This window comes from Fusarium phalaenopsidis, assembly GCF_050370095.1.
Source record: "Fusarium phalaenopsidis strain FUZ10S chromosome Unknown contig_32274, whole genome shotgun sequence".
In the NCBI taxonomy this organism is placed as follows: domain Eukaryota; kingdom Fungi; phylum Ascomycota; class Sordariomycetes; order Hypocreales; family Nectriaceae; genus Fusarium; species Fusarium phalaenopsidis.
In genome coordinates, this window is record NW_028145419.1 from 587,307 (window position 1) to 612,642 (window position 25,336).

The 25,336-nt window shown below is 48.8% G+C and overlaps 9 protein-coding genes across 9 annotated transcripts; 6 read left to right on the forward strand and 3 right to left on the reverse strand.

Annotated features, from left to right (window-relative positions):
- Positions 1-385: 385 nt before the first annotated feature.
- On the forward strand, positions 386-1,060 carry LRP88_00294 (Nitroreductase-like protein; the record flags this gene model as incomplete). The annotated part of the gene is made up of 2 exons (XM_083237010.1): positions 386-670; positions 734-1,060. 2 exons carry the CDS (start codon positions 386-388, stop codon positions 1,058-1,060), a joined length of 612 nt encoding a protein of 203 aa, XP_083107379.1.
- A 119-nt stretch (positions 1,061-1,179) lies between these two features.
- LRP88_00295 (uncharacterized protein) lies at positions 1,180-1,974 on the reverse strand (the record flags this gene model as incomplete). Its single annotated transcript, XM_083237011.1, has 1 exon — positions 1,180-1,974. One exon carries the CDS (start codon positions 1,972-1,974, stop codon positions 1,180-1,182), a length of 795 nt encoding a protein of 264 aa, XP_083107380.1.
- Positions 1,975-4,808: 2,834 nt separating this feature from the next.
- Positions 4,809-5,749, forward strand: LRP88_00296 (uncharacterized protein; the record flags this gene model as incomplete). The annotated part of the gene is made up of 3 exons (XM_083237012.1): positions 4,809-4,976; positions 5,049-5,397; positions 5,457-5,749. The coding sequence occupies 3 exons, from the start codon at positions 4,809-4,811 to the stop codon at positions 5,747-5,749; spliced, it is 810 nt and encodes a 269-aa protein (XP_083107381.1).
- A 543-nt stretch (positions 5,750-6,292) lies between these two features.
- LRP88_00297 (FAD binding domain-containing protein) lies at positions 6,293-8,047 on the reverse strand (the record flags this gene model as incomplete). The annotated part of the gene is made up of 1 exon (XM_083237013.1): positions 6,293-8,047. The coding sequence occupies one exon, from the start codon at positions 8,045-8,047 to the stop codon at positions 6,293-6,295; it is 1,755 nt and encodes a 584-aa protein (XP_083107382.1).
- Positions 8,048-10,866: 2,819 nt separating this feature from the next.
- Positions 10,867-12,407, forward strand: LRP88_00298 (SDR family oxidoreductase; the record flags this gene model as incomplete). The annotated part of the gene is made up of 5 exons (XM_083237014.1): positions 10,867-10,967; positions 11,027-11,315; positions 11,370-11,550; positions 11,599-11,861; positions 11,922-12,407. 5 exons carry the CDS (start codon positions 10,867-10,869, stop codon positions 12,405-12,407), a joined length of 1,320 nt encoding a protein of 439 aa, XP_083107383.1.
- A 1,210-nt stretch (positions 12,408-13,617) lies between these two features.
- Positions 13,618-15,376, forward strand: LRP88_00299 (major facilitator superfamily domain-containing protein; the record flags this gene model as incomplete). Its single annotated transcript, XM_083237015.1, has 4 exons — positions 13,618-13,776; positions 13,840-14,054; positions 14,106-14,705; positions 14,761-15,376. The coding sequence occupies 4 exons, from the start codon at positions 13,618-13,620 to the stop codon at positions 15,374-15,376; spliced, it is 1,590 nt and encodes a 529-aa protein (XP_083107384.1).
- A 4,077-nt stretch (positions 15,377-19,453) lies between these two features.
- LRP88_00300 (DUF3500 domain-containing protein) lies at positions 19,454-20,722 on the forward strand (the record flags this gene model as incomplete). The annotated part of the gene is made up of 1 exon (XM_083237016.1): positions 19,454-20,722. The coding sequence occupies one exon, from the start codon at positions 19,454-19,456 to the stop codon at positions 20,720-20,722; it is 1,269 nt and encodes a 422-aa protein (XP_083107385.1).
- An 809-nt stretch (positions 20,723-21,531) lies between these two features.
- Positions 21,532-22,305, forward strand: LRP88_00301 (SDR family oxidoreductase; the record flags this gene model as incomplete). Its single annotated transcript, XM_083237017.1, has 1 exon — positions 21,532-22,305. The coding sequence occupies one exon, from the start codon at positions 21,532-21,534 to the stop codon at positions 22,303-22,305; it is 774 nt and encodes a 257-aa protein (XP_083107386.1).
- Positions 22,306-23,154: 849 nt separating this feature from the next.
- Positions 23,155-25,310, reverse strand: LRP88_00302 (uncharacterized protein; the record flags this gene model as incomplete). Its single annotated transcript, XM_083237018.1, has 5 exons — positions 23,155-24,034; positions 24,115-24,376; positions 24,483-24,662; positions 24,731-24,961; positions 25,244-25,310. The coding sequence occupies 5 exons, from the start codon at positions 25,308-25,310 to the stop codon at positions 23,155-23,157; spliced, it is 1,620 nt and encodes a 539-aa protein (XP_083107387.1).
- Between the last annotated feature and the right edge of the window lie 26 nt (positions 25,311-25,336).

The window sequence follows — 25,336 nt, forward strand, 5'->3', positions numbered from 1 at the left end:
ATTCAAGACCGTGCTAGCAAAGAGGTTTCAAGGCAACTTTGAGACACATGGAACTACAACAACGAAGAAAGAGAGTTTTTTAACACTTAGCATGAGTCTAGTCTATGTAGTTATCCCCGCCATACCGCGTGGTACAAGACGAGGCTATGAGAGGACGAGATGGGGCACCACACCCCAGAATGTGGGGGACCCAAGAGATGGGGCACCTGCAACATGGGGCTGCATCAATGGTGGGGCCTCTCGGCCAGGAAGCATTGAGTTATCAATGCTGATATCATGAAACGAAATTTTATGAGACCTTAGACGTCTAACTTTCTTCCTCATCTCTGTCAATCAGTCCTTGCCAGTTTAAATCCACCCTCAACATCTTTGCAAGCCCTACAGAATGGCGGACAAGTTTCTTGCTGAGATCAAGAGCCGCCGAACCTGCTATTCACTCGAGGGCAAGTCCCTAATAAGTGATGCTCGAATTGTCGAGATCGCCTCCGAGGTGGCCAAGCATACGCCGAGCTCGTTCAACTGCCAGGCTACTCGATTTGTCATTCTCTTGAGAGATGAGCATGTCAGGTTCTGGGAGATGGCAAAAGAGTGCTTCAAGGCTACCATGCCTGAGGCAACATATCAAGAGTATGAGAAGAAATTGCTGCAGCGCCAGGCAGGATACGGCACGGTGAGTGCTCCTGCAAAGACCCGCAAACTTCTTCCGTCAGCCAGTTTTTCTAATGCTCGATAGATCCTTTTCTTTGAAGATCTAGATGTCATTCGTGAATATCAGGTGAAGAAACCGCGATTTACGTGGCATGTCCTGCAGTTTTCTGAGCACAATAACGCAATGCAAGCCATTAACATGTGGACGGCACTCAGTCTTGAGGGCTTGGGATGCAATTTGCAACACATTAACCCCATTATCGATCAGAGAATCGTTGGGCAGTGGAGCATTTCGCCTCAGTGGTCATTGAAAGCACAGTTGGTCTTCGGAACGCCTACTAGTGCACCGGCTCACGACAAGACGTTCATTCCCACCGAAGAGCGTCTTTTCGTGCACGGCTCAAGCTCCTAGGCTCTCAAACTTTGATCATGGCAAGCTGGAGGGGTAAGGAATAGTCTCAGTCGCTGTCGGGGGGATCAATAGAGTTGGAATTTCTCTTGCTCTGATGCGAGACCTGTTCAAGTCTTTGCCTAGTATTCTCTATCATCCTCACCCACAAAGCCACACATGGCCCTTAAGAGCCGGGAATAGCTGCATCCATCCCATTTACCAAAACCATCCATCAAGTGGGCGAACTTTCTTGCCATTCTTCTTGCAGCGACATGTCCAAATTTCTGGAACTCTCCGCCGAAGGATACGGGACCGCCCTGTAGCAAGAAGCGTCGTGGTGTATTCGACATGACGGGCGCTTGTTCATGCTCTAACGGTGACCTAGGGAGAAGAAGCCCCGTGACAGATCCCAGGCCCTCATCTCTTATTAGGGCCCAGTCGATGTCTTGCAGCAGCTCGAATGTGGGGGCACCCAGCGGGACATTCTTATGGCTAGATACAAGAACGTACTGGCTGATCACCAGCGCGGACACAAAAAGGACAAGGTCGGGCCGGGTGAGATGTGATTCGCGGATCCGTGACGAATCCAAAATGTCAAATACTTGTGCTGCATGGAGTACTGCCCTTCGAGCGCTTGTTGATCGGGACCATTCCACAACATGAACCAGGGCTGCCGAAGCAGCCTCCAAACCATCACGACCAGAAGCAGCTTCGAGCAGGTCTATATCCGCAGTGAGCGTTATGCATAAATAGTTCCATCCTAGCGCATTCATTCGATTTCTGCCACTCAGAATGCTTCCGTGAGTAGCCGGTAGCAAGAGGACATCAGACAGTATGCTCTTGGCCTTGCTATCCATAGCAAACGTCTCGATGGGACTTGCTTGACGCAGCTCCAGACACCAAGTATTCCCCAAGAGCCTAGAGCGAGTAGCCATAACCTTGAGGTAGAGTGCGCGAAGTAAGATCTGAGCCGAGTTGTTATTGAGGGTCGATGGTGAAGTTGCATGGATATTGCACATGTTGATTCGCGACATTGTCAGTTGTCCGCCCTGTTGGATAGCTTGCAGAAAGCTTGCTGATGTTGTTGAACCATCGAATAGTTCATCATCGCATGGAAGATGAAGCTCCATACTGTCTATATCGATCACTCCAGCTGTGTTCATGAGGCGGGCATATGCCATATCCAGCCAGGTGAAACAAAATATCAGACTGAATCCCATTAGTTGACTGGCTTCACAAAAAAAGGGAACATACCGTTTGATAGACTCGACCCGTGCCCAGGCTTTCCAAAGGCCACCCGAATCTGAAGGGACCTGACGAATCTCAGCGGCCGGATCGTCACCTTCATTCGCTGCAAAAAGGCCCTGTCTGTCCGCGATCTAGTTACAGAAGGCTCATTCAGCGGTCTGTCGAGTACAGTGCTACACTTTGTCATGGCTTACGCGAAGCATCTCTGCACATATCATCTGTGCCTGACACTCATCAGTTTCATCCTGACTTTGTCAGTGAGAGTTCGCTATGGTGCAGGAAGCAAATTAGTGCGCAGGGATCCCATACACGAAATCCTAGAGCGAGATACGCCACGATCAACATAGATGCAAGAGTTGCGAGTAGCTCGGATGGCGCACATTGGCCGACAGCCCGGTATGTCAGGTCGCCAAGACAGGCACCCATCAATTTCTAAAGAGTGGATCAGCACTTGGATCGTCGACATTGATAGAAGGCAAAGAGAAAGTACTTGAAGGTATCGACTGATAAACGCTCTCGTACGCGTCCGGTCTAAATAAGAGAGGCCAACCAGGCACATTGCAAGCAAGAGTGAACTTGAAGTATTTCCTGCATCGAATGTGCTCTTGTGCATGAAAGGCAAGATTGGATGAAAGAACTGGAAGAAAAAGTCCAAACTGGAGTTGAGAATCTCTACAACAGGAAACGTAGAGTCTGGCGTGGGGGTTGACGGATTGGAGGCCTCGAGTTCTTTGCAGTACCTCATTAGGCGACTCCTGCATTGTTCGTCCATGTAACGCGATAGACGGCGGTTATTAGACGTAGAAGCTGTACAATTGTGGCTGAGATCCTGCGGTACTGTAAAGATATTGTCTGCCTCGTGATGAACGACTTCCTTCCACAGACGCCCAATAAGACGCGGTGCCATCTTGGGCGTTTGCCTGGACCATACGCGTTGGATCTGTTGCACTCGCACCGGAGAAAAGAGCATCGGACTCCTGTTGGTTGTTTCGCTGTCGACGACCTTGTTGCTAGGAGAAGACATCGATAATGGTAATGTGGAACTTGTGAAGTCGGGGTAGCCCATTGACTCTATCACGTTGAAACTCAACTGAAAGTCGCTGGATAGAGATACGTTCCCTTCACCGAACGAAAACATTTCAAAATCTTCATTATCGCGAGAACAATCTTGTTGGTTATTCCCTGCAAGCTGGAAAGCTGGCTCAAGCTCGATGTCGAGTTGCGACTCGAGCATCTGGGAAATCTCAAAGGGCAAATAGTCTACCGGACTCTCCGGTTGGTTGCTTTCAACATCTTGTATCGACCTCGTTGCTTGGCTTTGAATCATATGCTGGCGCGGGGACTCCGGCTTACCAACATGGAGGATGTGAAAGGGGTCCAGAGCACACCGATCGTTTGAGCTCTCAGCGCTGGCTTCGGAGCCAGCGACACCGTGGGTGATAAGATCAGGTACTAGTTGCATGATGTGACCATCTTCGAAAACAACTCCACTGAGACTATCCTCAAGTGAAGCATCTGGTCTCTGGGGCTCAGCAGAAGACATCATCGTGTCTGTTTCTGGATCGACCATAGTCTGTGATGGTGATTGTTGATGAAATGTTACCAGAGTTGGAGAGGGGACAGCCGATGGTAAAGACTGAGCATGAGAGGGCTGCTGGTGGTTTCCGAGGAGCTGTGTGTTGGGTGTCGCCCTAGGTCGTCGCGCGGGCGCCGATATGGAGATTTCATCGCCTCCGGTCGACATATCACAGCCTTTGACAGTGGCATCAAGAAATTGCTGTCTGGTTTGATCTCTGGGACGTTCGCCCTTGGATGCCTCCGCGTACCGGTGGCTGATATCAGCCTCCGGAGAATGGGTTTGTAGATGACGGAAAAGGACGTCACTTTGCACACGGGTCAGCGACTATTTCCCAATCACTCACAGCAGGGCTTGATTACGACACTGACCTTCTGGCGTAACTTTTCCCACAAGTGTGGCATTTGAAGGGCTTCTCACCCGTGTCTGTGGCTGCGTTAGCCACGATCCCAAGCACCTTATGGGAATTGGTTCAGCATACGTGCTCTCTGATGGCGTCTTAGATGCTCCTCTTTGGTAAACACACGATCGCAGTATGCGCACTGCCTGAGTCTGCCTCTTGGGCGAATGGCATGACTCGGCATCATGAGGTCCATCCACACCAGAGACTTTCAGAGATTTCTACCTGGGTTGTAAACCAATTTCGAAGAATCTCTAGAGGATCCGAGCATCAATGGGCATTATGTCATGCTCTCTGTCAATTACAAGCTCCTCCGCACTCGTCATGGCCATGATCGGAATTACTACCGAAAATCCGCCAGCATTCCGGAACGAGGCTGCAAGAACCCCCTCACCTTAACACCCAGGCACTTGGCCAGACTCAGGTAACCTCGGAATCCTACCGTATATGCTGAATGTTATCTTTTCTTGAAATGCCAGCTAGTCCTTCACCATTGAGCGAGCAATTCCCGCTTGACCTAAAATCATCGACGCAAGCGACACAAGATGTTTGATTGGGATACGGATTCGTTTATGTCCGCATGGGACAAAAAGTACGTCTCTACTAATGTCAAGGCCGAGGCACAAGGGTACGATAGAGACCTCTTTTTGGGCCTCAACTCCAAGTTGGCCACTTCCCACCCCGAGCTACGGAGCTACAGCCATGCAATCATTGTGAGTGCTGATTGACTGACTACTACTATCCACCCCTGTGTATCTGAGACCACTGACAATGGAGTTCAACAGGCGGCGGCATGCTGTGCCGTTGGCCGCGCAGACGTTGTCGGGAGATTCTTTGACGATATTACGTTCGATTTGACTTCAGAGATATCGGAAAAGACATTTCTTTGCCTGAGAGAAGCCATAACCATTGTCTTCCCATACATTGGAATGCCGACTTGCATTCCCGCGTGCTATGGCATGATTGGCGTTGTGCAGCGAAAAGGACCTGCGTATGCCTCGACCCGAGTTCTCCGGAAGACCACAGTCGATGAAGACGATGTCAAAAAGGGTCGCGAACTTCGCTCCCGGATCTACAGCGGAGTTGGTAACTCAGACATCTTCAGCTTGATGGACAAATACTTTACAGACTTGTGTAAGTTGGCGGCCGTACATGATAATGAAGGCGTCGTTTGGCTGACCTGACGGCTTTAGTCACCTGCTCAACAGTTGTTACATGGGGTTATCTCATCTCAAAAGCCAACGAAGAGGTTTTCCAGCCTCAGCAGTCGCACTTGATCATTGCAGCCTCGATAGCGGCGTTGGGGGCCACTCGACAGACAAAGAGCCACATCAAAGCTACACTAGGAATTGGGAACTCGGTTGCATGCGTCAAGAGCGTTCTAGGAGTTATCGCCACAATCACTGAATGGGCAGGTCGCCCTATTGGTACTTTTGATGTAGATGCCCTTTCTCAGGAGATTCAGAAGGCGCTGAAGGGAAGATAGCTCCGAAGCCATGCCTATCCCGTAAGCTATGGTAGCCCAAGTGCTTTGGAACGGATGGGGGTAGATAAAAAGATATTTTTCTGTTCCAACATAATATCAGGAACGAGTCCTACAGTTATGTTAGTCACTTCGGTACATCCATGAGTTGGGATCGTTGAGCCGAGAAGGCCTAGTTCCGTCATTGCTCTTAAGACTTTGGGGTTGTAGTCTTAATTCTAGGAGAAATCTTCTGTCGAGTTTTGTCAAGATGAATCACCAATTTTCCCTAACCAAGTTTGATATCCTGAGGACCTGGGGAAGCACCCGTTATTGACAGTAAGCGGCGTACCTACATGCCAGGAGGTGTCGTGAAGTGATGACGGCACTTCCTAACAAGGATACCCGAGACTGTCGTATCACGGCGGCGCGGTATTTTACCAGCGGATAATTCCAATTAATGTACTATCTATACTGAAGGCACACCTGCCACTCTCCAGTTCGTGCGCCCTTTCCATCAGCCTCCATCCGATGATACTTGATCTGTACGCTCGTCATGCTGAACTCTTACATTCGACGCGAGAGAATATGACACAAGGCTGAGCGTAGCGCTACTATCGGATCTTGAGGCCGATCAGCAGAGCGCCAGCCAATGTGACGGTCCGGCCGAACAAGCAGGACACCGCGGTCAGTTATCTCACGTCGGCCAGCCCACTCGCCAAAGACATCGTCGTAAGTGCAACGATATCCAACGTAGTAGACAGGCAGCTCGATGCCTAGCTCACTGCTTACCGTAGCAGCTGCGGCTTCCCAAGGTTTACCGCCGATACCAACCACAAGGCCGAAGCTTCCATGCTCAAAGATGTCCAGAATTGAAATACGCCTCTTCTCACGTTCCAGCCAAGCGTGAGGCAAGTAGGCACCTGGGTGGGTTGTCGCCTCGTAGTAGAGAACTGGGTCGCGTTGATGGGCTGGGAAGGGTGTTCCATCGTCAACCACGGCGCACGAGTTTTGGTAGCGATGGCCCAATTGCACGCCTAGGGCATTTGAGCGGCGGTTTCCGATGTCGATTTGTTGCCGCATCAATACACGACGCTCGGCTGCACCGTCAGCGTCTGAAAAGAGCTCCTCCAGCGAGGCGAAGCCTTCCGCCCGTGACTGTCCTCGCACGAAACCCAGTGCCTTGGGGAGCGCGGCCATGTCGTGGAGAGTTGAGATTGCGTGGTCGACAACCTGTTTGCCGACAGGTTGTCTCTCTTGGTTGTAGCTCTCGAGGAGCTCCTCGCCAGCTTGCCCCTTGATGACCATGGCAAGCTTCCACGACATATTGTATGCATCTTGCACACATGTATTGCTTCCCAATCCACTGGAAGGCGGATGACGATGGGCAGCATCGCCTGCAAGAAATATGCGTCCACGTCGGTACTCTTTTGCCACGACGTGGTTGACTTGCCACTTTCCCTTGTGCTTGACGCGGACTGGTAGTGTTTCGGGAATGCCCAACACGCCTCGAGCGTGTGCAATGATGGATTCATCGCTCATGTCCGGCTCTCCGTCTGCTGCATTGTATTGTCGGTTCACCACCCATTCATCCCACGGCCTCTTCAGGATGCAGGTACCTGAGCCGACCCAATATTCGTCTCCTGGCTGTAGCATCCAGTAAATGCATGCTGGCCGATGGGCGACATAAGGGGTCAGGTCCATCTCCACCCACGAGCTCAGCATACACATGAGCCCGGGCTCACCGATAAAGCCGAAGCCGACCTTCTCGGCTACGAACGAGCGGGCTCCATCAGCGCCGATAGCATACCGAGCGCGGACGGTATACTCGCCTTGGCTTGTCCGCTCGCGTACTCGGCCAACCACGCCCTCCTCTGACTGTTCAATGTCGATCAGTTCGTGATAGAAGCGGATGTCGGCTCCCTTCTCTCGTGCTTTGCCCAACAAAATCGGCTCGAGTAGATTCTGGGCCGTGTTCCACATCTGACAGGGACTGGCCTTTGCAAAGTCGGTGAGCTGATGATCACCACCTCCGTAACAGCTGTAGCGTCCAATCTCCATCCCCGTCAGGCTGGTGGCCATGACAAGGCTGCCTACATCCGCCAGGCAAGTCCCAGCCACCTTGACACGCTGCTCGAGACCCATCTCTCTAAAGATCTCCATGGTCCTCTGGTTGGTGACATGGGCACGTGGTGACGGCGAGGTACCGCTGTGTTTCGCGATTGCAAACACCCGCACTCCCTGGGAAGCCAGCATAGCCGCGAAGGAGAGGCCAACCACGCCAGCTCCCACGACAAGAACATCGGTTTCAATCTCTTGCATTTTTGATTCTTGAAACAATATGACAGTCAGCACAAGATATCAGATCTATGTGAGCGGGGACTAAAGCTTGTTCTTACTTTGGGGTGTGCGACTTAGGGGCGATAGACGGTGAATCGTGATTCAGCAGGCAACGACAGCAGCGTGACCCTTGTATAAGCGTGCCAATTTAGGCCTATTAAAAGAGGAAACTCGACTACCTTTCAACGATGGTAAGAGGCTGAAGATAGTTTACTGACGGAAGCTGGTTGCTGCAAGGATGATATGTCTGTCGTTCCGGAAAGAATCACCATGTAATTCCGGCGCAACCAAATGTAGATACCCCGTTTTTCAAGGCGGCGTACGCCCCTCACTTCCAAGTAGATAGAGATGGGGCTCCGTGTTGGTAGCCGTGTGATATTGCCGTGGTTAGAGAAATCACGAGGGTTATGGAGTGGAGATATTCTTTCATTGCTGTTGAGGAATTTCCACTTGCTAACCAGCCAGCCAGGAGTGCAGAAGGGCCTTGGTGCTTAGTGGTCGTGCACAGCATTCCGGGAACAAATTTGATGGATAACAGTGGTCATAGACAACAATAAACTACCAATTTGAGCTATTCAATCATGGCAGTGAGAATGTCTTCGAATCAGCGGTCGTAGACTCTCACTGTACATTAATTGAACCAGGCCGTCTGGAATTACTTCTTGATGCAGAAGAAGTTGCAATATTCCAGTTATTCATTCGACTGGAGCTTGCGAACCACCCCATCAATTCTTTTCCACGATGTTTTGTCGGCTACTATCCCACCCGACATCTTCTCTACACCTCGGAACTATGTGAGTTGGGGGCGCAGCATATCAAGCCTTTGAGCACCGAGAAGTCTCAGCATGGTAGCGATTTCAGCGTGGAGGCGACTGGAGAAACGAAATGGTGTGAGAGCACCAATGTCCGGGACCGGGTTTTCGGGTTTTCGGAACATGTTGATAGAAACCGGCCATCCGAGCCACACTAGCGGCCCATGAGGCCCCGGGTGCTCAGATGTCTGCTGTAGACCATTCTCCACCAACCAGATTTTGAATCAAGTGAATTCCTCTTTCTTCAGCGCCTGCACGGGTCATCTGCCCGCTGTGATTCGGTTTCGATGAGGCAAACATCTGATAGTAGGTAGGCGAGGCCACCACCAGCTCGCCATAGAGACAGCAAAGGACCCAGAACTCCAAGTCCAGAGAACAGCCCATGAAAACAAAGGGCAAGAATGTGACTGGTATCTCCGGTACATCCCCAATCCGAGGCTGCTGGTGGCTACGTAGACCTTTTCCTTCTGGTTAGGGGAGCGCCAGTTCTATGGCAACACCGCTCACACATCCGCTCGACTTGGGTTGGTTGCGAGACTATACTTGGAATTCATGAACTACACCAACTAACGCACGAAATAGTTAAAGTACATCTGAGTCAGCGCTCTCTCGAGGGCGTGCATCCATGGGAGTAACTGTCAACATCATCAATACTGAGGGCTATCGGGGGCTTTACACCGGGTTGAGCGTTGCTCTACTCCGCCAACTTACTTACTCAACTGTTCGGTTTGGGGTTTACGAAGACCTCAATGTTCGACTTCACACTTACGGGGATGCCGACACCCCATCGCATCTGCTCTTGATTCCGCTCTCCGCCCTGTCAGGATTCATGGGCGGTGTTGCCGGTAATCCCGCAGACATTGTAAATGTCCGGACGCAAGCTGGTATGTCAAGACCTATGGCAGATCAGAGGTACTACAAGCATGTTTAGATGGCATGCTTCAAATCTTCAAAGTCGAGGACCTGGGTGTCACGGTGACCACCGTTTGCTCGCCCGTCGATGTTATCAAAACTCGTATAATTAACTCAACAGGAGAAAAGTCAGTCTGGCTTGCCCTCAGACAATCGACATTAACTGAGGGGCCTGTGTTCATGCTCAAATGCTAGCTCCATAGCTTCATCCGTCTCGGACCTCATACGGTTCTTAGCATACTCACTGTCGAGCAACACAACAGGCTTTATACTAGACTAACGAGCTGAATTGAATTATTAATATGAAAACACACATAGATACTCCGCCTGGCTTTGTGTGCAGTGAGGGAACTGGCTGTTTTGTCCATGTGCAGAGAGAGCACCATCTAACACATGATTCTGTCCCGTAGATATCTGCCGTTGTTCCATTTGCGATTATACCCGTCTATCCCCCAAAGTAGTAAGAGAACTTGGGCAGGATACACTCGAGACGTATCTCATTCCTATGAGTTTGACTCCACTGCTATTTTCCTTCCCACCAGCATTGAATAGCAATTCATCCCTCTCTGCTGTTATAGATTACTGTTGAGAAAAAGTAAAAAAAATTCACGAGTGTTTCATAAGTAATCATCCCCACATTTTCTATTCCCACTGCTAAGGGTAAGATGTTGGCTTGCTTAGATGCCTTGTTCTCGGCCATTGGCAAGACGACACGATGATGCTCGCCTCGCAACCAGAGCCTAATCCATTTCCTAGTTCGATGGAGATGTTGGAGGCTGTCTGAGCTTTGCACTAGCTAGTTCACCCGACAGTATTCCGTGCCCGGGCTGCTGGCCCCCTCTCTCAACTGGAAGACATTGCAATTCCGAAGCTGGTGCAATTTCCGGCTCTTGTCCTCTACGGAATAGTCCCCGGCCACTCTCTGTACTCAAATGACTAAACATAGGTAAATAAGAATTCGTGTCACTCAAATACTGCAGGTATCGTCACTTGCTCAAAACCCAATATTGTTAGATACCTCTCATTGCCTGGACACTTCGCACTCCTCACACATCACTCGCAACTCAAACACCAGTCATGGCTCCTCCTCGTGGAAAAGTCGCCTTCATTACAGGTGCCAATGGCATTACTGGAAACGCTATCATTGAGAATCTGATTCGCAAGCCCGAGTCCGAATGGTCTGCCCGCGCACTTAATAAAACGATACACCGACTTTGCTAACGGCGTGGGGAAACAGGTCCAAGATCATCATCACGTCGCGGCGGACTCCGACGCATAATCTCTGGCAAGATCACCGGGTCCGGTTCATTGCTCTCGACTTCTTGAGACCTGTTGAGGAGTTGATCGAGAAGATGGCTCCTCTGTGTCACGATGTCACGCATGCATTCTTCGCCTCCTACGTTCATACGGCAGACTTCACCAAGCTAAGGGAGAGCAACATCCCCTTGTTTCACAATTTTCTCGTTGCCATCGACATTGTCGCTGCCAGTTCTCTGCAGCGCGTCTGTCTCCAAACTGGCGGCAAAGTACGTCATTTCTTCAAGACTGTGGTCCTTCATGTCTTGCTAACTGGTTGGTAGTATTACGGTGCCCACCTTGGGCCTCGTGAAGTTCCCCTTCACGAGGAGATGGAACGGTATGAGGACCACGGGGAAAACTTTTACTATCCACAGGAAGACTTCCTCTTCAGCTTGGCTGCCAAGCGGTCGTGGGACTGGAACATCATTCGCCCCAATGGCATCATAGGATTCACGCCATCAGGTTTGCACTCTTTTCTTCTGTGCTGCCTCGTGCTGACCCTTCTCTTAGGAAACGGCATGTCCATGGCGCTGACTTTGGCTCTTTACATGCTATGCTGTCGTGAAATGGGACAACCCCCTGTCTTTCCAGGGAACAAGTTTTTCTACAATTATTGTGTCGAAGATTCATCTTACGCGCCCAGTATCGCGGACATGAGCGTGTGGGCTGTAACAACCGAGCACACAAAGAATGAGGCGTTCAACCACGCAAACGGCGATGTCTTTGTGTGGAAGCATGTCTGGACAAAGGTCGGACGACACTTTGGCATCGAGGTAGGGCCACACTGTGACGAGTTTTTTCAACCGGAGTCCATTGCTAATAACTATGCAAAGGTTCCGGAATTCACCGAATGGGCGGCAAAGGGAGATAAGCTTCGCATGGCCAACAATTTTCTCATGACTGAGTGGTCAAAGGACAAGAAGGAGGTGTGGGCGAGAGTTGTGGCTAAGCACGGTGGTCAACTCGAGGCCTACGATTGGGGCACTTGGGACTTCTTTGACTGGGCCGTTGGCAAGGCCTGGTGCACCATTAGCTCTGTGTCCAAGGCTCGCAAGTTTGGATGGCAGAGATATGATGATACCTACGACACCTACATCGAGGCCTTCCAGTCATTCGAGAACGCTGGTGTTCTTCCGCGGTCGGATATCTGTCAAACGGCAGCCGAGTTGCGCAAGCGGTCCGCCCTTCTACCTCACCCCGGGGATGCTGTCCTCGGCTCTCCTAAGGGTAAGCTGGAGAATGGCACATATGAGAACGGTGTCAAACACAACGGTGTCCTGAACGGGTTTCAGAGCAGTGACCTTGCAGCAGAGATGTAAGAGGCAGCTCTTGTATGAGTCTGTTGCCTTGAACAGGTACTTGCGGATATTTTATTCTTTTGAGAATCAAGTTTCCACGCTTTAGTTCTTGTCTAGTCTTCCAGTTTTGAATTCTTACTTAATTTACATCCATGAGAAAGTGCTAGTACATTCAACCGCTTGAAATGTCATGATTTTCACTTTGACTCAATTATCACTCAAAGCGAGCCATAGTAACGAGTCATCACTTTAAGTTGCATAAAGAAGCCAATGAAGCGGTCAACATGAGATCTTGCTATCTGGAATTGTGTTGAACTCTGCTGGTTGTCGAAGTATACATCCAATCCCACCCTCATTCTCTTGGGAGGGGAAGTTACAGATATTGTTGCTATTCGGCCCAAGAACTTCAGACCGGCACACAGACACCAGCGCAATCAATCCATTTGGTCCAGTGAGGCACCAAGCATTCTCGTCGGTTGCGCTCCAGGTCGCAAGTGATCTGTCAGGGACAACTATTTCGGGAATTCCTATCAACACATCGGCATGAGACGGAATTCTAATTCCGTACGAAAGCTTATTTACCTTCCCAGTCAGGGCTTAACTTTCCCCTTGTGTGATATGTGACCGCCAGGGGTCTTTCCCTTCAACTCTCTCTAAGCAATGTCCAGTGGCTTGATCATCAAACTCTCTCAAGGCTTGGAGATGTAAGTAGACGTGAAAATCATGATACGTAATAATTGTATTTGATCAATACACATCATCACATCGGTAGTTATACTGGCGTGGCAGGACATCAATTCTATCCGAGTGTCAGCCATGAGGGGCAACATGTTTGAAAGGCTTGGAAGACTTGGTCTAGTGACCTCTTTGGAGACACAGCTGATTACCACAAAGTGGTTAGCCTCACCACTGACAAGGCCTCGGCCAGTCTAGCTTAGTTCAAGCCAGGGTGCCATGTAAGCGACGCCTTGCGGAATTTCAGGAGTGGCTTAGAACACCCAGCAAGTCCGCCATCAACTACGCTTGCTCCGCACTACACCATCTTTCCCCACGGGGCCCCGGATTCGCAATTTCGGAACTAGGTCTTGGCTTTGTTCTGAACCCTCAAGCTGCCATTGGAGAAGTTGTATTTGAATAAGCCTTCTGGCCAGTTCCAACGACGAGCAGTAGTTTTCTTTGACTCGCTGCACAGTTATTGATTATAGCTTATTTCACGCACAGATCACGGATCATGGAGAAGCCACACGTAGACCATGTATCGCACACCGAGAAGCCCGACGGGCTTTCTGGGGTTGACGCATTCCCACTGGAGGCTCGTGCAGAAGCTGGAGTGCTTCTGGACGTGGCGGGTCCTGATGGAACCTCTCTTCGGCTTGCCAAAGATGGGCATGTAAGTGCTTGATCCTTGTAAGACACTGGCATATTTCTTCTGACGCTCAATGCTTCTGCCTAGACTGTACTGCTGCCTCAGCCAACGGACGATATGGACGATCCGTTGAATTGGTCCTCCCGGAAGAAGCACCTTATCCTTTTCACGGTGGCCTGGGCTGCCCTCACTGCCGACTTTGCATCTGCATCTGGCAGCGCTCCTATCATCTTGCAGGCGGTTGAGTGGCACAAATCTGTTGGCACCATCAACCAAACCAACAGCATCAGCGTCTTGATGATGTAAGTACATGTTCCTTCTCCAAAAGTTTTGCTCCGGATGCATGCCAACAGGTCATCACTTTCTAGGGCAGTGGGAGGCATAATCTGGGTTCCCATGACTTCCTTCATTGGACGAGCTCCCACCTTGTTCTGGTCCACATTCTTCGGCCTAGTCTTCTCGATCGTCACCGCAGTGTCTCCCAACTTTCCCTGCTTCTACGCCATGCGAGCTATGTCGGGGCTGTTCCTTACATCTGGTCAAACAATCGCCGTTGCATTCATCAAAGACATTTTCTTCTTCCATGAGCGAGCCCGAAAAATCGGCCTCTGGGCACTCATGTACATTACGTCTCCGTACTTGGGCCCGCTACTTAGCAACTTTGTTGTGGGCGGCACGCACAAGTGGCAGGACGTATTCTGGCTTGGTGTGGGAGTCGTCGGCATTGACCTGATCCTCATTATCGCCTTCCTTGATGAGACTTGGTATAATCGTGATATACCTACCTCGAAACAGCCATCTCGTGGACAGGGCTTTGGTTCCAGGATGCTCCGACTCACTGGTGTCTGGCAGTTGCGACATCATTCCACATACTACGAGACTGCCTACGATTCCTTCAAGAGATTCTTCTTGACTTTGTTTAAGCCCGTCCTCTTGCTCGCCCTGTTTGCCTAGTCAGTCTCGACTTTCTCTCTTATTACACTTACAAGCGCTAACCATAGTCACCAGCCTGCTCTGCTTCGCTTGGGCAATCGGTATCAACATCACGACTGCCATCCTCTTCGCAATTCCAAGAGAGGCGGGTGGTTATGGGTACTCCTACTACGGACTTGGATACCTTTACTTTTCCCCGATTGTTGGTGTGCTCTTTGGCGAAGTCTTTGGTCACTATTTCAACGATTACGTTGCTAGACGCTACGTCCGAAAGCACAAGGGCGTGTTTGAACCCGAAGCTAGGCTGGTCACCATATACATATCCGCCTTGTTCATGATAGCTGGCCTGGTCCTGCTCGGACAAGCCTTGCACTACCACCTCTCTGTGGCTGCGGTCAGTATAGGATGGGGAATGCACAGCTTTGGCATCATGACCACCTCGGTTGCCGTGACGGCATATGTCTTGGATTCATACCCTTCTGCTCCTGCAGAGGTCTCCGGCTGGACCAACATTGCTCGAGCGATGAGTGGTTTTAGTGTCGGCTACTTTCAGGAGCCTTGGGGATCCAAGGTTGGATACGACGCAAGTTTCGGAACGCAGGCGGCGATTGTTGGTGCGAGCATGATCTTGATTGCTATTGTGCATCGCTATGGCCATATCCTCCGCCTCAAATCTAGTCAGCTGAGGTAAAGACGGAAGATAAAGGGCGAGGCGATTTTTCGCGATCAAGCTAGTTGTTGCGCAAGTTGTCGGTCAAGTCATGGTAGCTTTATATGGATCAAGTTGCATCTGCAGATAGGTAGTAAACAAGCTATGAGAATGGACACGGTCATATTGTTTGTCACTGAATGTTGTTTTAATTTGAACACTTGCGGCTGCGTAAAAGGGAGACATGTGGATTACGTGTAAGGTCATGTGTGATTGCTGTCACGCTTACTGTCACGCTTACTGTCACGTGAGAGCCCTACATCACTTCTCTTTGACATTCAACTCCCTATAAACTACGTGGTTAGAAAAATGATTTGTCGTATCATGAAGCTTAAGGATATTTGTCTAGAAGTCCCTTTGTCTACTCATGTCGTTGATTCATCTGGTACCGTACGTTATGTGTGCGTATGTGTCTAAGTACACCATATCACAACGACAAGTCAACCAAGGTTGACTTTTAATAGGTGTTGGATCGACCCCTCATGTGGCGGCATCTGCCCCGAATTTGCATAAACCCCTGGTACACAGATATCCTAGCCTTAGTCAGATGACTAGAAAACCCCCTCTTCTCTCGAGAGGGGCCGGGAGGAAGATCAAGCAATAACATCATCACTTTTGGCTCCACATCGTGTTGTTTCATATCGTTCTGATCGAATATGCCGTACGCTATCTAACAATAGGTATAACGTATATGCATAGCTTGCGTGACAAACAAGCATGCGTGACAGCATGCTGTATTACTAAAATCCCACTTATCCTAGACCTCTTAACTTTTTCTATAAAATAGGTAGAAACCTAAAAAGAGTATTTTTATAAACTTAATCTTTTAAGAAACCTTATAATAATTTTTTTAGATTTTTTAAAAAAGCCCTTTATAGAGAAATAATTAAATATATAGTGCAAATATACTTTTTTTTATACTACCCTATAAGGAGTATTATAAGATTTTTCTAAAAAATATATAAAATAATATAACATACTTAATAAGCATGCAGATTAGACAAGCATGTAGATTAAAAATCTTAACCTCTAAGATATAAATCGCAATAAAAATATAATAAATTATTTAATTAATTAAAACTACTTATTATATTCTTCCCTAGATATCTTAATTACTACCTAATATGTTCTTGCATTATAACCAGGCTTGCCGTATATACTATAGCGCTTAACCCCCGGTCGCGCTAACCTTCCTTGACTACTACTTCTCGACGATTTAGCCACTACCTGCGTACTAATATCTATCTAATTAATTATTTGCCTTCCTTTATCTAGAGTTATCTTCCCTCTTTTTTATAGGTGGGTCCTTTTTGCCCTCCGCCGCTGGCTTAATGCCTTATTTGCCTATCGAAGGTCTTAGATCTTAGTCCTTATTAATGCTATCTTATATATAACCGCCTTTATTCCCTTAGAAAGAGACTTTAATGCTTCTAGAATTAATTTAAGAGAGCTACTTTTATGCCTTCTGATTCTTCTTTTAAGGTATTTAGACTAAGATTAGGCCTTAAGGATAGTCTTTGGGGTCTTTAAGACCTAAGGGTTAGAGGGGCTAGCCTCCTCCTCGGTAGGCATTGGAGTCTATAGCTACATATTAAGCTTCGAGACCATACTTTCTAGGTCAAAAGGAATAAGCCTAGCCCCTTTAAAGGCTACCTTAATATTTTTCTTCGTTATAGTGGCTTAAAATGCGGCGTAGAAGGCCGGGAAGAATTCGGTCTTTGAAACGTGGGTTATAGAGTATCTGATTAGATGCTTTATTTCTTGACTATAAGCTTTCTTAAGTAGCCTAAAGTAACTGACGTCAAGGGGCTAGAGTAGATGAGATGAATGAGGCGGCATATAGAGCGTGATAATATTATTCTCCTTGTAATATATCTTAAAGTCGGCCGAGTGGTAACTTTCGTGGCTATCGAGGATTAGAAGACGATAGGGACTAGTTGATCGGTTAGTTATGTGCTGATTAAAGTGCTTTAGCCACTTGAGACCTATCTCGTTATCGGTCTAGCCATTTTGAGACGTCGCAATAGCCTAATCGCCTGGGAGGTTGCTTTCTTGGTACTAATTGGCGAGGTAATATTAGCCCGTAACTACGATGAACGGCTGGATAGCCTGGCCTTCTGCATTGATCGCCTGAATGATTGTAACCCATTCCCGGTCTCTAGGCTGCACTAATTTCGGTCTTCTATGCCTTTCTACGCCTATGATGATTATCCCGCTCTGAATTAGGCCTATTATAAAGCTAGTCTCATTAAAGTTATAGATATCTTTTAATTAGATGCCATACTTCGCGATTATATTCTTAATAAGCCTAAATTAATTGCGAATAATAGTTAGATCTTTATATTTGGCCCTTTAATAGTTATATTTATAAAAAAAACGCATCTTAAGCTCTAGGTATCGCTTAATAAAGTTTCTAGCCTAGCGCTTACCGATAGGTAGCGCGTTGCGGTCGGCGAGTAATTAGTTAGTTATTTCTTTAATACTATATAGTCACAGGGGAAATCCTTATAAATCTAGGTTAAGAATAAATTAGATAATAATCTATTCCTCTAGATTAGATAGTTTACATAATTTAGGGATTTAATCGCAACGCGTAGATATGCTATGCTATTGGCGATAGAGAGTAATATAAGAGATTTTATAGACCTTTGCGGCGCATCGGAGACTTAATTTTAGGTCATTTTGATAGGCCTAGAGCGCAAGAAGGATATTAGCCTCTCTATTTAACTATGGCATATTAGGTGGTTAAGAATTAATTGATTAAATAGAAATGTTATAGGATAAGGGATTTTTAATCTGCATGCTTGTCTGATCCGCATGCTTATCAAGTATGTTACTATATAATAAGTCTAATATTAAAACTTTATCTATTTTAAGCTTTATTTTAAATTTTAAGAGCTTTTTTAATTTCTCTTTATAAGGTATAAATACCTATGTCACGCATGCTGTTACGGGCGAACCCGTGAGGAAGGTTGTTTCCCCCTGGAAAAACCAAGACCGGAGAAATCCTTCTCCATAGCCCCGCTGCGAGCCCTGCACAAAACCCGCAGCGAAGTCACAGCTAGTTCTTTTCCTTTTCTCTCCCTTCCTTAGTCTTAGATATTCAATCAACCAGTTCACCTTAGCTGCATAAGCTCCGGTCCGACCCTAGCACATGCTTGTTTGTCACGCAAGCTATATATGTATGTTATAGGAGTAAAATAGTAAAAGGATAAGACCAACATAAGAAGAAGATATCATAATAAATTTGTAAAATAAGGTCTTTGCTTTCTATAATATTTAAATAATTTTTTAACTAATTTTTTAATTTATTCCCATGCCTAGGGTAGCTACGTATTCCGCCCATTTTGCTTGAGCAACTTGGTTCGGGCCCCCACCGGAATTTCGGTTATTGCAATGGCCGGATCGGGGTAATTTTGGCCCGCCACCAAACACGGTGTGTGGGGACGGGTTCTCATTGGTTCTTCACCTTCACTCTACCACGAGCCTCGCGTCTCACGGCGCGCTCATCAGCCTCTCCCGACGGAATCAGGTAGTTCACCCACGGCTCATTCAAGCTCAGTGGCCCAAGTTTCAAAGCTGGGCAGTCAAGATTTGAATTGATAGTCCATTTGGCTGCAAGGCTTGGCCAATTCATGTCGGGGCGTTACTGGAAACAATTGTGCACCTTTTCTTGTGAGCGACGGGACGGAACTGGGCATTACCACTCTGCCTATCGAACCATACTCTCCTCCGACCTTTCCGGGAGATACCGAAACACGGAAAGATGTCCCAATATGACATGACTCTCATCAGCAAATATTGGCCCCGCTGGAGACAGCACTATGGCATATATCTCATTCATATCCGATGTGATACTGTTCTTCTGCTCAAAGTGAAACAGAGACTCACCAGCATTTCTCTCTTATTCGGTTTACGCCCAACCGGAATTCTTAATCACATCGTGAGCTTAATCTTTGTTCGACTTCTCCCATCGCCCCAACAAGAGCTTTCCACTCGAAACACTACAGCATTCTCTTCTCATCAATCTAGTCCTTCACGAGGACCAAAATCACGAAAATGGAACCCAACCGGCCCGTGGCGGGATTTCGGAATTATATTCCGCCCAAGGATGCTCCAAGAAGCAAGGAGCTCGCGGCATCCGACACCTACCAGTGGGCCAAGCTGCGCTGTTCCGAGCCCTTCATGGTCGGTTGGATGAAGGCATGGGAGGAGCTCTATCGCCAACCCTACAAGGGAATCACCGTTGATGGTCATGTAATCCCCAATATCTATCGTCTGGCAGATACGGAGGAGGATCTTGGGGCCCCAGTGGTCCAGATGACCGCTGCAGCGCAGCATGCCATTGAGCTTGCGTCGGCAGAGGAACGAAAGGCCCTCCTGGAGCCTGTCGATGCACCGGAATGGCGGAGTTGGATCAACCCTGAGATTTACGCCTTCAGACACGGTGTTCGGCTCGAAGAGGCATCCAAAGACTTGGTTGCTGCGCTGCATGCTCTAATGCGAGCAAGTCTGTCACTAGCTGGATACGAAAAGGCTCATGGCTGCATGAAGGTCAATCAGTTTCTGGGCGAGGTCGTCGATGGAACAAAGGTCCTCAATGAGAACTCCTACAACTTCGTCATCTTTGGTACGCCTTTGGTCAACGAGCCATGGGGTTGGCAACTCTTCGGTCATCATCTCTGCATGAACTGCTTCGTGGTTGGAAAGCAGATGGTGATATCACCCGTTTTCATGGGAGCAGAGCCAAATGTCATCGACGCAGGGCCCAACAAGGGCGTTGAGTTATTCATCGACCAGGAGCAGACCGCACTACATCTCATGCAGTCGCTGGATCCGGCTACTCAAAAGGCTGCGCAGATCTATACGAAACTAAACGGCTCCGAGTTTCCGACCTGGCGGCATCACAGGGCTGACCAAAGACACTTAGGCGGCGCCTTTCAGGACAACCGAGTGGTTCCATATGAAGGCGTGAAGGTGACAACACTCTCAGAGGCCCAGCAGAGCGTAATTGGCAAGATAGTCGCCATGAGCCTCAACTACCTACCGGAAAAGGCATTGGCGGCCCGGATGCAGGAAATTTCTGTCCACTGGGATGAGACATGGTTCTGCTGGATTGGAGGATTTGAAAATGGGGACGCTTTTTACTACAAGGTACACTCCCCTGTCGTCATGGTCGAATTTGATCATCACTCGGGCGTCTTCCTGAACAACAAAGAGCCTTTGCCATTCCACATTCACACCCTGGTCAGGACTCCCAACGGCAACGATTATGGAAAGAAGCTACTGGAACAATACCGGCAGCGCAAAGGCAACATGCCCTCTTAGGCCAGTTAACTAGTTAGACTCTGAATGAACTATGAGCGCCGTGTTTCCAGAAGATGATGGATGTCGAGAGTTGAATTTGCACATGTTCCCTGGTGGCGCACGAGGATCGACTACGCATTCTCGCATGTCCAGCAGTAGCGAGGTTGCATGTATGCCTTAGTAGTCACACTAGTGTGTAATCTGACTCGTTACGCCGCAGTGCAGACGATTGGGCCTTGATAGTAATGAACGGGTGACTCGTGAACGAACTTTGACAGAGCAGAGAGCCCAGACAACCCTAACCCTAAGGCTCTATGAGAGAGGCGAGGTGTAGGTCATGATCCGATTGTCATGAGGCTATCCACCATGATCCGGACCTCCACTAGAAACAAAGCGGACTTTAGTTAAGTCCGATTAGACCTCCCATGTTATCATCTCAACCTCGAAAACGTTAACATGACGTTGAAATAACGTTAACATGACGTTGAAATAACGTTAAAATAACGTTATAATGCACGTTGCGTAAACTCAATCCTTGTTTCCCTAAAATCCGCAACGCAAAAATGCTTAGATCCGGACTTGCGTCATTGATGATTAGGAGAGACAGTCCACTCTTGCTTCTGGACGAGACGATGAGGTTCTCTACGTTAATCTCTGCAAGCGAGAATCTCTGGATAGGGAAAAGAGTTGTGGATATTAGCGCCAGCAAGGTGGTTTGTGGCCAGTGTCGAATTCGTATATAAATGCCACTTGTCTCCCATTGATCCTGCAACTATTTCAATAAGGCTGCGCAAGAAACTTCCAAAAAAACTTCATCAATCCTTGTCGAAATGAATCCTTCTATGAAATCCTCCACTGTTCTTATTACCGGTGCCAACCGCGGTATCGGCCGAGGCTTCGCCAAGGTGTATCTCGCAAGGCCATCTACCACCGTCATCGCGGCCGTTCGAGACGCAACACATGCCACCTCGAAAGCTTTGCAAGATTTGCCCAAGGCAGATTGCTCTAGGCTGATAACCATTCAACTTGACTCGTCCATGCCAGAAAGTACGGCGGCAGTCATTGAAAAGCTCAAGACAGAGTACGGCATCACCTCCCTCGACGTCGTCATCGCCAATGCTGGGATCTCTCTTAACGCCAGTCGTGTTCGCGAGTCTACTGTCGAAAACATCAACCAGCATCTGCTAGTTAATGCGGTTGCCCCAGTTGCCCTCTTCCAGGCCACTGCAGATCTTCTTCAGGCTAGTGAGACGGGGAACCCAACCTTCATTGCGATATCAACACTGGGTGGTTCCATCGGATCGATCGATGGAGTTGCCCACCTACCGCTTAGCCCATACGGTGGCAGCAAGGCGGCACTGAACTGGTTCATTCGCCGTCTTCACTTTGAAGAACCGTGGCTTACTAGCTTCCTGCTTCATCCTGGTCTCATTGAGACTGATCTTACGGTTGCGGCCATGGAGGGAAGCGGTGTCAAGCTCTCTGATATGGGGGCAGTGTCGGTCGATGCAGGCGTGACTCAAATGATGAAGACAATCGACAAGGCTTCGAGAAACATTGGTGGCACGTTTCAAAGCTACGATGGTACCGAAATGCCTTGGTAAATGGGAAAGGGGGGCTGGCTGGAGGGTGGGAAGAGCGCTAAGTGGGATGAGAGAGCATGCTGCGTGCTAGAGGATGACTGAGGCTCTGAGAAGATGACCTGGTGGAAGTGTATTTCGTTCAGGGCCACTATATTAGGCTTTCTTTCAGCGAATGAGCTTCACCCTTCTATCCAATCCACTGGTTCTTCAGAGCCAGGGAGGTGGTTGCCTGTGGCAATGTGACGGCCAAGGTTCATGGAGCAACCGTGTCCGCGGTTGAAATAACAAATAAATAAGAAGCGGCAGATTTCGGCGCTCATCAGAAAGGAGTAAAGGTGTAGAGATCCTGGCAATATTCGTCTACAGGTGTGACATCGAGAACTACTGACCTTCAGAGATCATGGCACTCCGGCTGGCATCTGCGGAACATTCCCAGCAACGCAAATGTCTGAAGGCAAAGCCGTATCGAGAACGTGCCCGTCAACAAAAGCAGCTCCGAAATCACCAAGCAAATGCGGAGGCTGAGTCAGCCGAGCTCAACAATGAGCGTTCCCAGCCAGAGCAGGAGGCCAGCCTTGAGAAACAGTCTTCAAAGTCTGATGAGTCTAGCCACAAAGGGTCCAACCACGGGGGGTCCAACCGGGTTGTCATACGGTCAATCGCCACGGTGCTTGTTTCGGATCTCTCAGACTCGTCAAACTCTTCGCTTAGAGGGAATGGAAGTTGATACGGAAGTAATAAGTTAGGTATATTTACGGACTTAAATGTGCCCCCTGAACTATAACTAGTGGGATCTCCCTCTATTATCTTCCTAAATTCGCGACGCTTCCCCTTGCCACCTGGGTTCTGCCACGACGTAAAGCCGAAGTTCTACTCGACGCGCTTAGAGTTGGAATATCCCTTCTCATTTTCGACCTCATCTACCTTGGCTCCATCAACAACCCCGCCAGCTTGCTCCAGTGACAATCCCTGAGTTTCGGGGTATAGGAAGTAGATAATTGTGGTCTCTACCGCGAGCCAACATGTGTAAACGATGTACATCCGCCATTGAATGGCACGCAAGGCGATAGGGTTGACGAATCCATTGAAACCGCCGCCAACACGGTTGAGCCACAGCATAATAGCCATACCTTTGCTGCGCTGCAGATACGGGAACACCTCGGTGATGTAGATGTATGCCAGCGGCATCATGATGTTGTAAAACCCGTAGTACACGAAGATGAGCGCTACAACGGCCCGACTGGCGTGCTCGTTCCTAGTGTCGTTGGAGTAGACAGCTGATGAAGCTGTCCAGCAAGCATATACAAGGGTCATGCCGCCGTACGAGACCAGCCACTGTACGCGCCGGCGTGCAAACTTTTGGACATAGCTCCCAGCAACACCGGTAACCAAGTTCCAGCACATGAGACCTAGGTTGATCTGGTTCTGCTGGAGGTGGGAGGTAATGCCGATGGTTTTCAGGACCTTGGAGAGATAGAAAGAGACGAGTCCATTTCCAGACCACTGAGCAAAGAGGCCAACCCCAATGGCAATAAGCACACGTCTCACGTTTGCTGATGTGGAAACAAGTTCCTTCCAAGGTCGGGAGCTGCTTTCCTTCTCTTTCTTAAGGGTCTCGGTAATTTCCTCGTATTCAGCCGACACGAAAGGTGAGTTCTCATCTCCTTCAGCGTGATATTTGACCAAGATAGCTAGGGCCTCCTCAGTGCGATCGTTGGCGATCAGGAAACGAGGAGACTCCGGGATGAACCTTGGAGGTATGTCAGCCCTTGATTCAAATTGTATACGACCTGATGCCCAGGTGGCGTGAGATGGCAAAGCACAACTTACCAGATGAAAGACAGCTGTAGCAGCGAGGGAAGCACCTGGAACAGGGTCGGGAGGCGCCAGCTCCAGCTACTCCCCCAATCGAAAGTACCCAGCGTGACACCTGCAGCAAGAATCGCACCGGCATACCAGCTCTCGTGGAAGATGCCGCTGATGAAAGCACGCTCTTTTGGATGGCAAAGCTCCGAGAGAAGAGCGGCGGCACCGGCAGTGGCAAAAGGAAGACCAAACCCCATAATGATTCTTGAAGCAATCAACATGGCCACTTAATTGAGATAGTTGAGTCAACAAATAATTTGTAACAAGGCAAGGCGACAGTCCCCTATCTTCTTGATGGGTATCCAGACGCGCTGTGGGATTATATCACTTACTGTTAATGGCTGCAGTTTGGATGGCGACACCAAGGATGACAATCACGGAGCCTACTGTAATGCCTGGCTTCCTTCCCCAGCGATCGTTGAAATAAGGGACAAGAGGGATGCCAAACACGGATCTGAAGGTCATGCTGGAGGTGATGACGCCCAAGATGGCCCCGTCTGGGTTGCCGAATTCTATTACCGATAGTCAGCCCTTGGACTGGTTGTTGAATCGAGTATAGAAGATTCCGGAATCGACCTACGTTCATTCCATTTTCCTACAGCCTGGAGTCCGTTCAAGACGCTGGCATCGAAGCCCGAAGTCATCTCCACTCCTATGGCAGCAGGGACCAGTAGGAGGTAGAGCTTCCTAAGGTTAGGCTTCTGGTACCAAGGTGTCTGGTCGTTAGCCAGAAGCCTCGTGGACTCGGCCACTGTGGCAATTGGCTCCTTTTCCTCCGTGAGCGAGGCGGTGGTCTGGGTTTTGGCAGTAGCTATGACGGTCCAGCTGTTGAGAACGGAATGTTCTTAAAGCGTCTCCCAAGTATACGCGAGAGGCAGAGAAGGGGGGAATCTGAAGAAAGTGGTAACAGCGATGATGAAGGTAGTATGAACCTGGGTATGGATTTGATCAGAGCAGAGAGACCAGATCAGCAGGGGAACCGATATTTGTACATCGTATGCAGCGCCTTGTAACAGCATGGAGATATCTCACCAGTGACTTTCAGCTTGCCAGCCATAATCATAACCAAGATCCTTCATTCTGGTTCAATTACCTCTATACGCGTATTGCGACACTGCGATGGGGTTGACAATATCGCTTGTGGTTGCGTGATGATCCATACTCCTGGTATATCCGCACTTAGTGT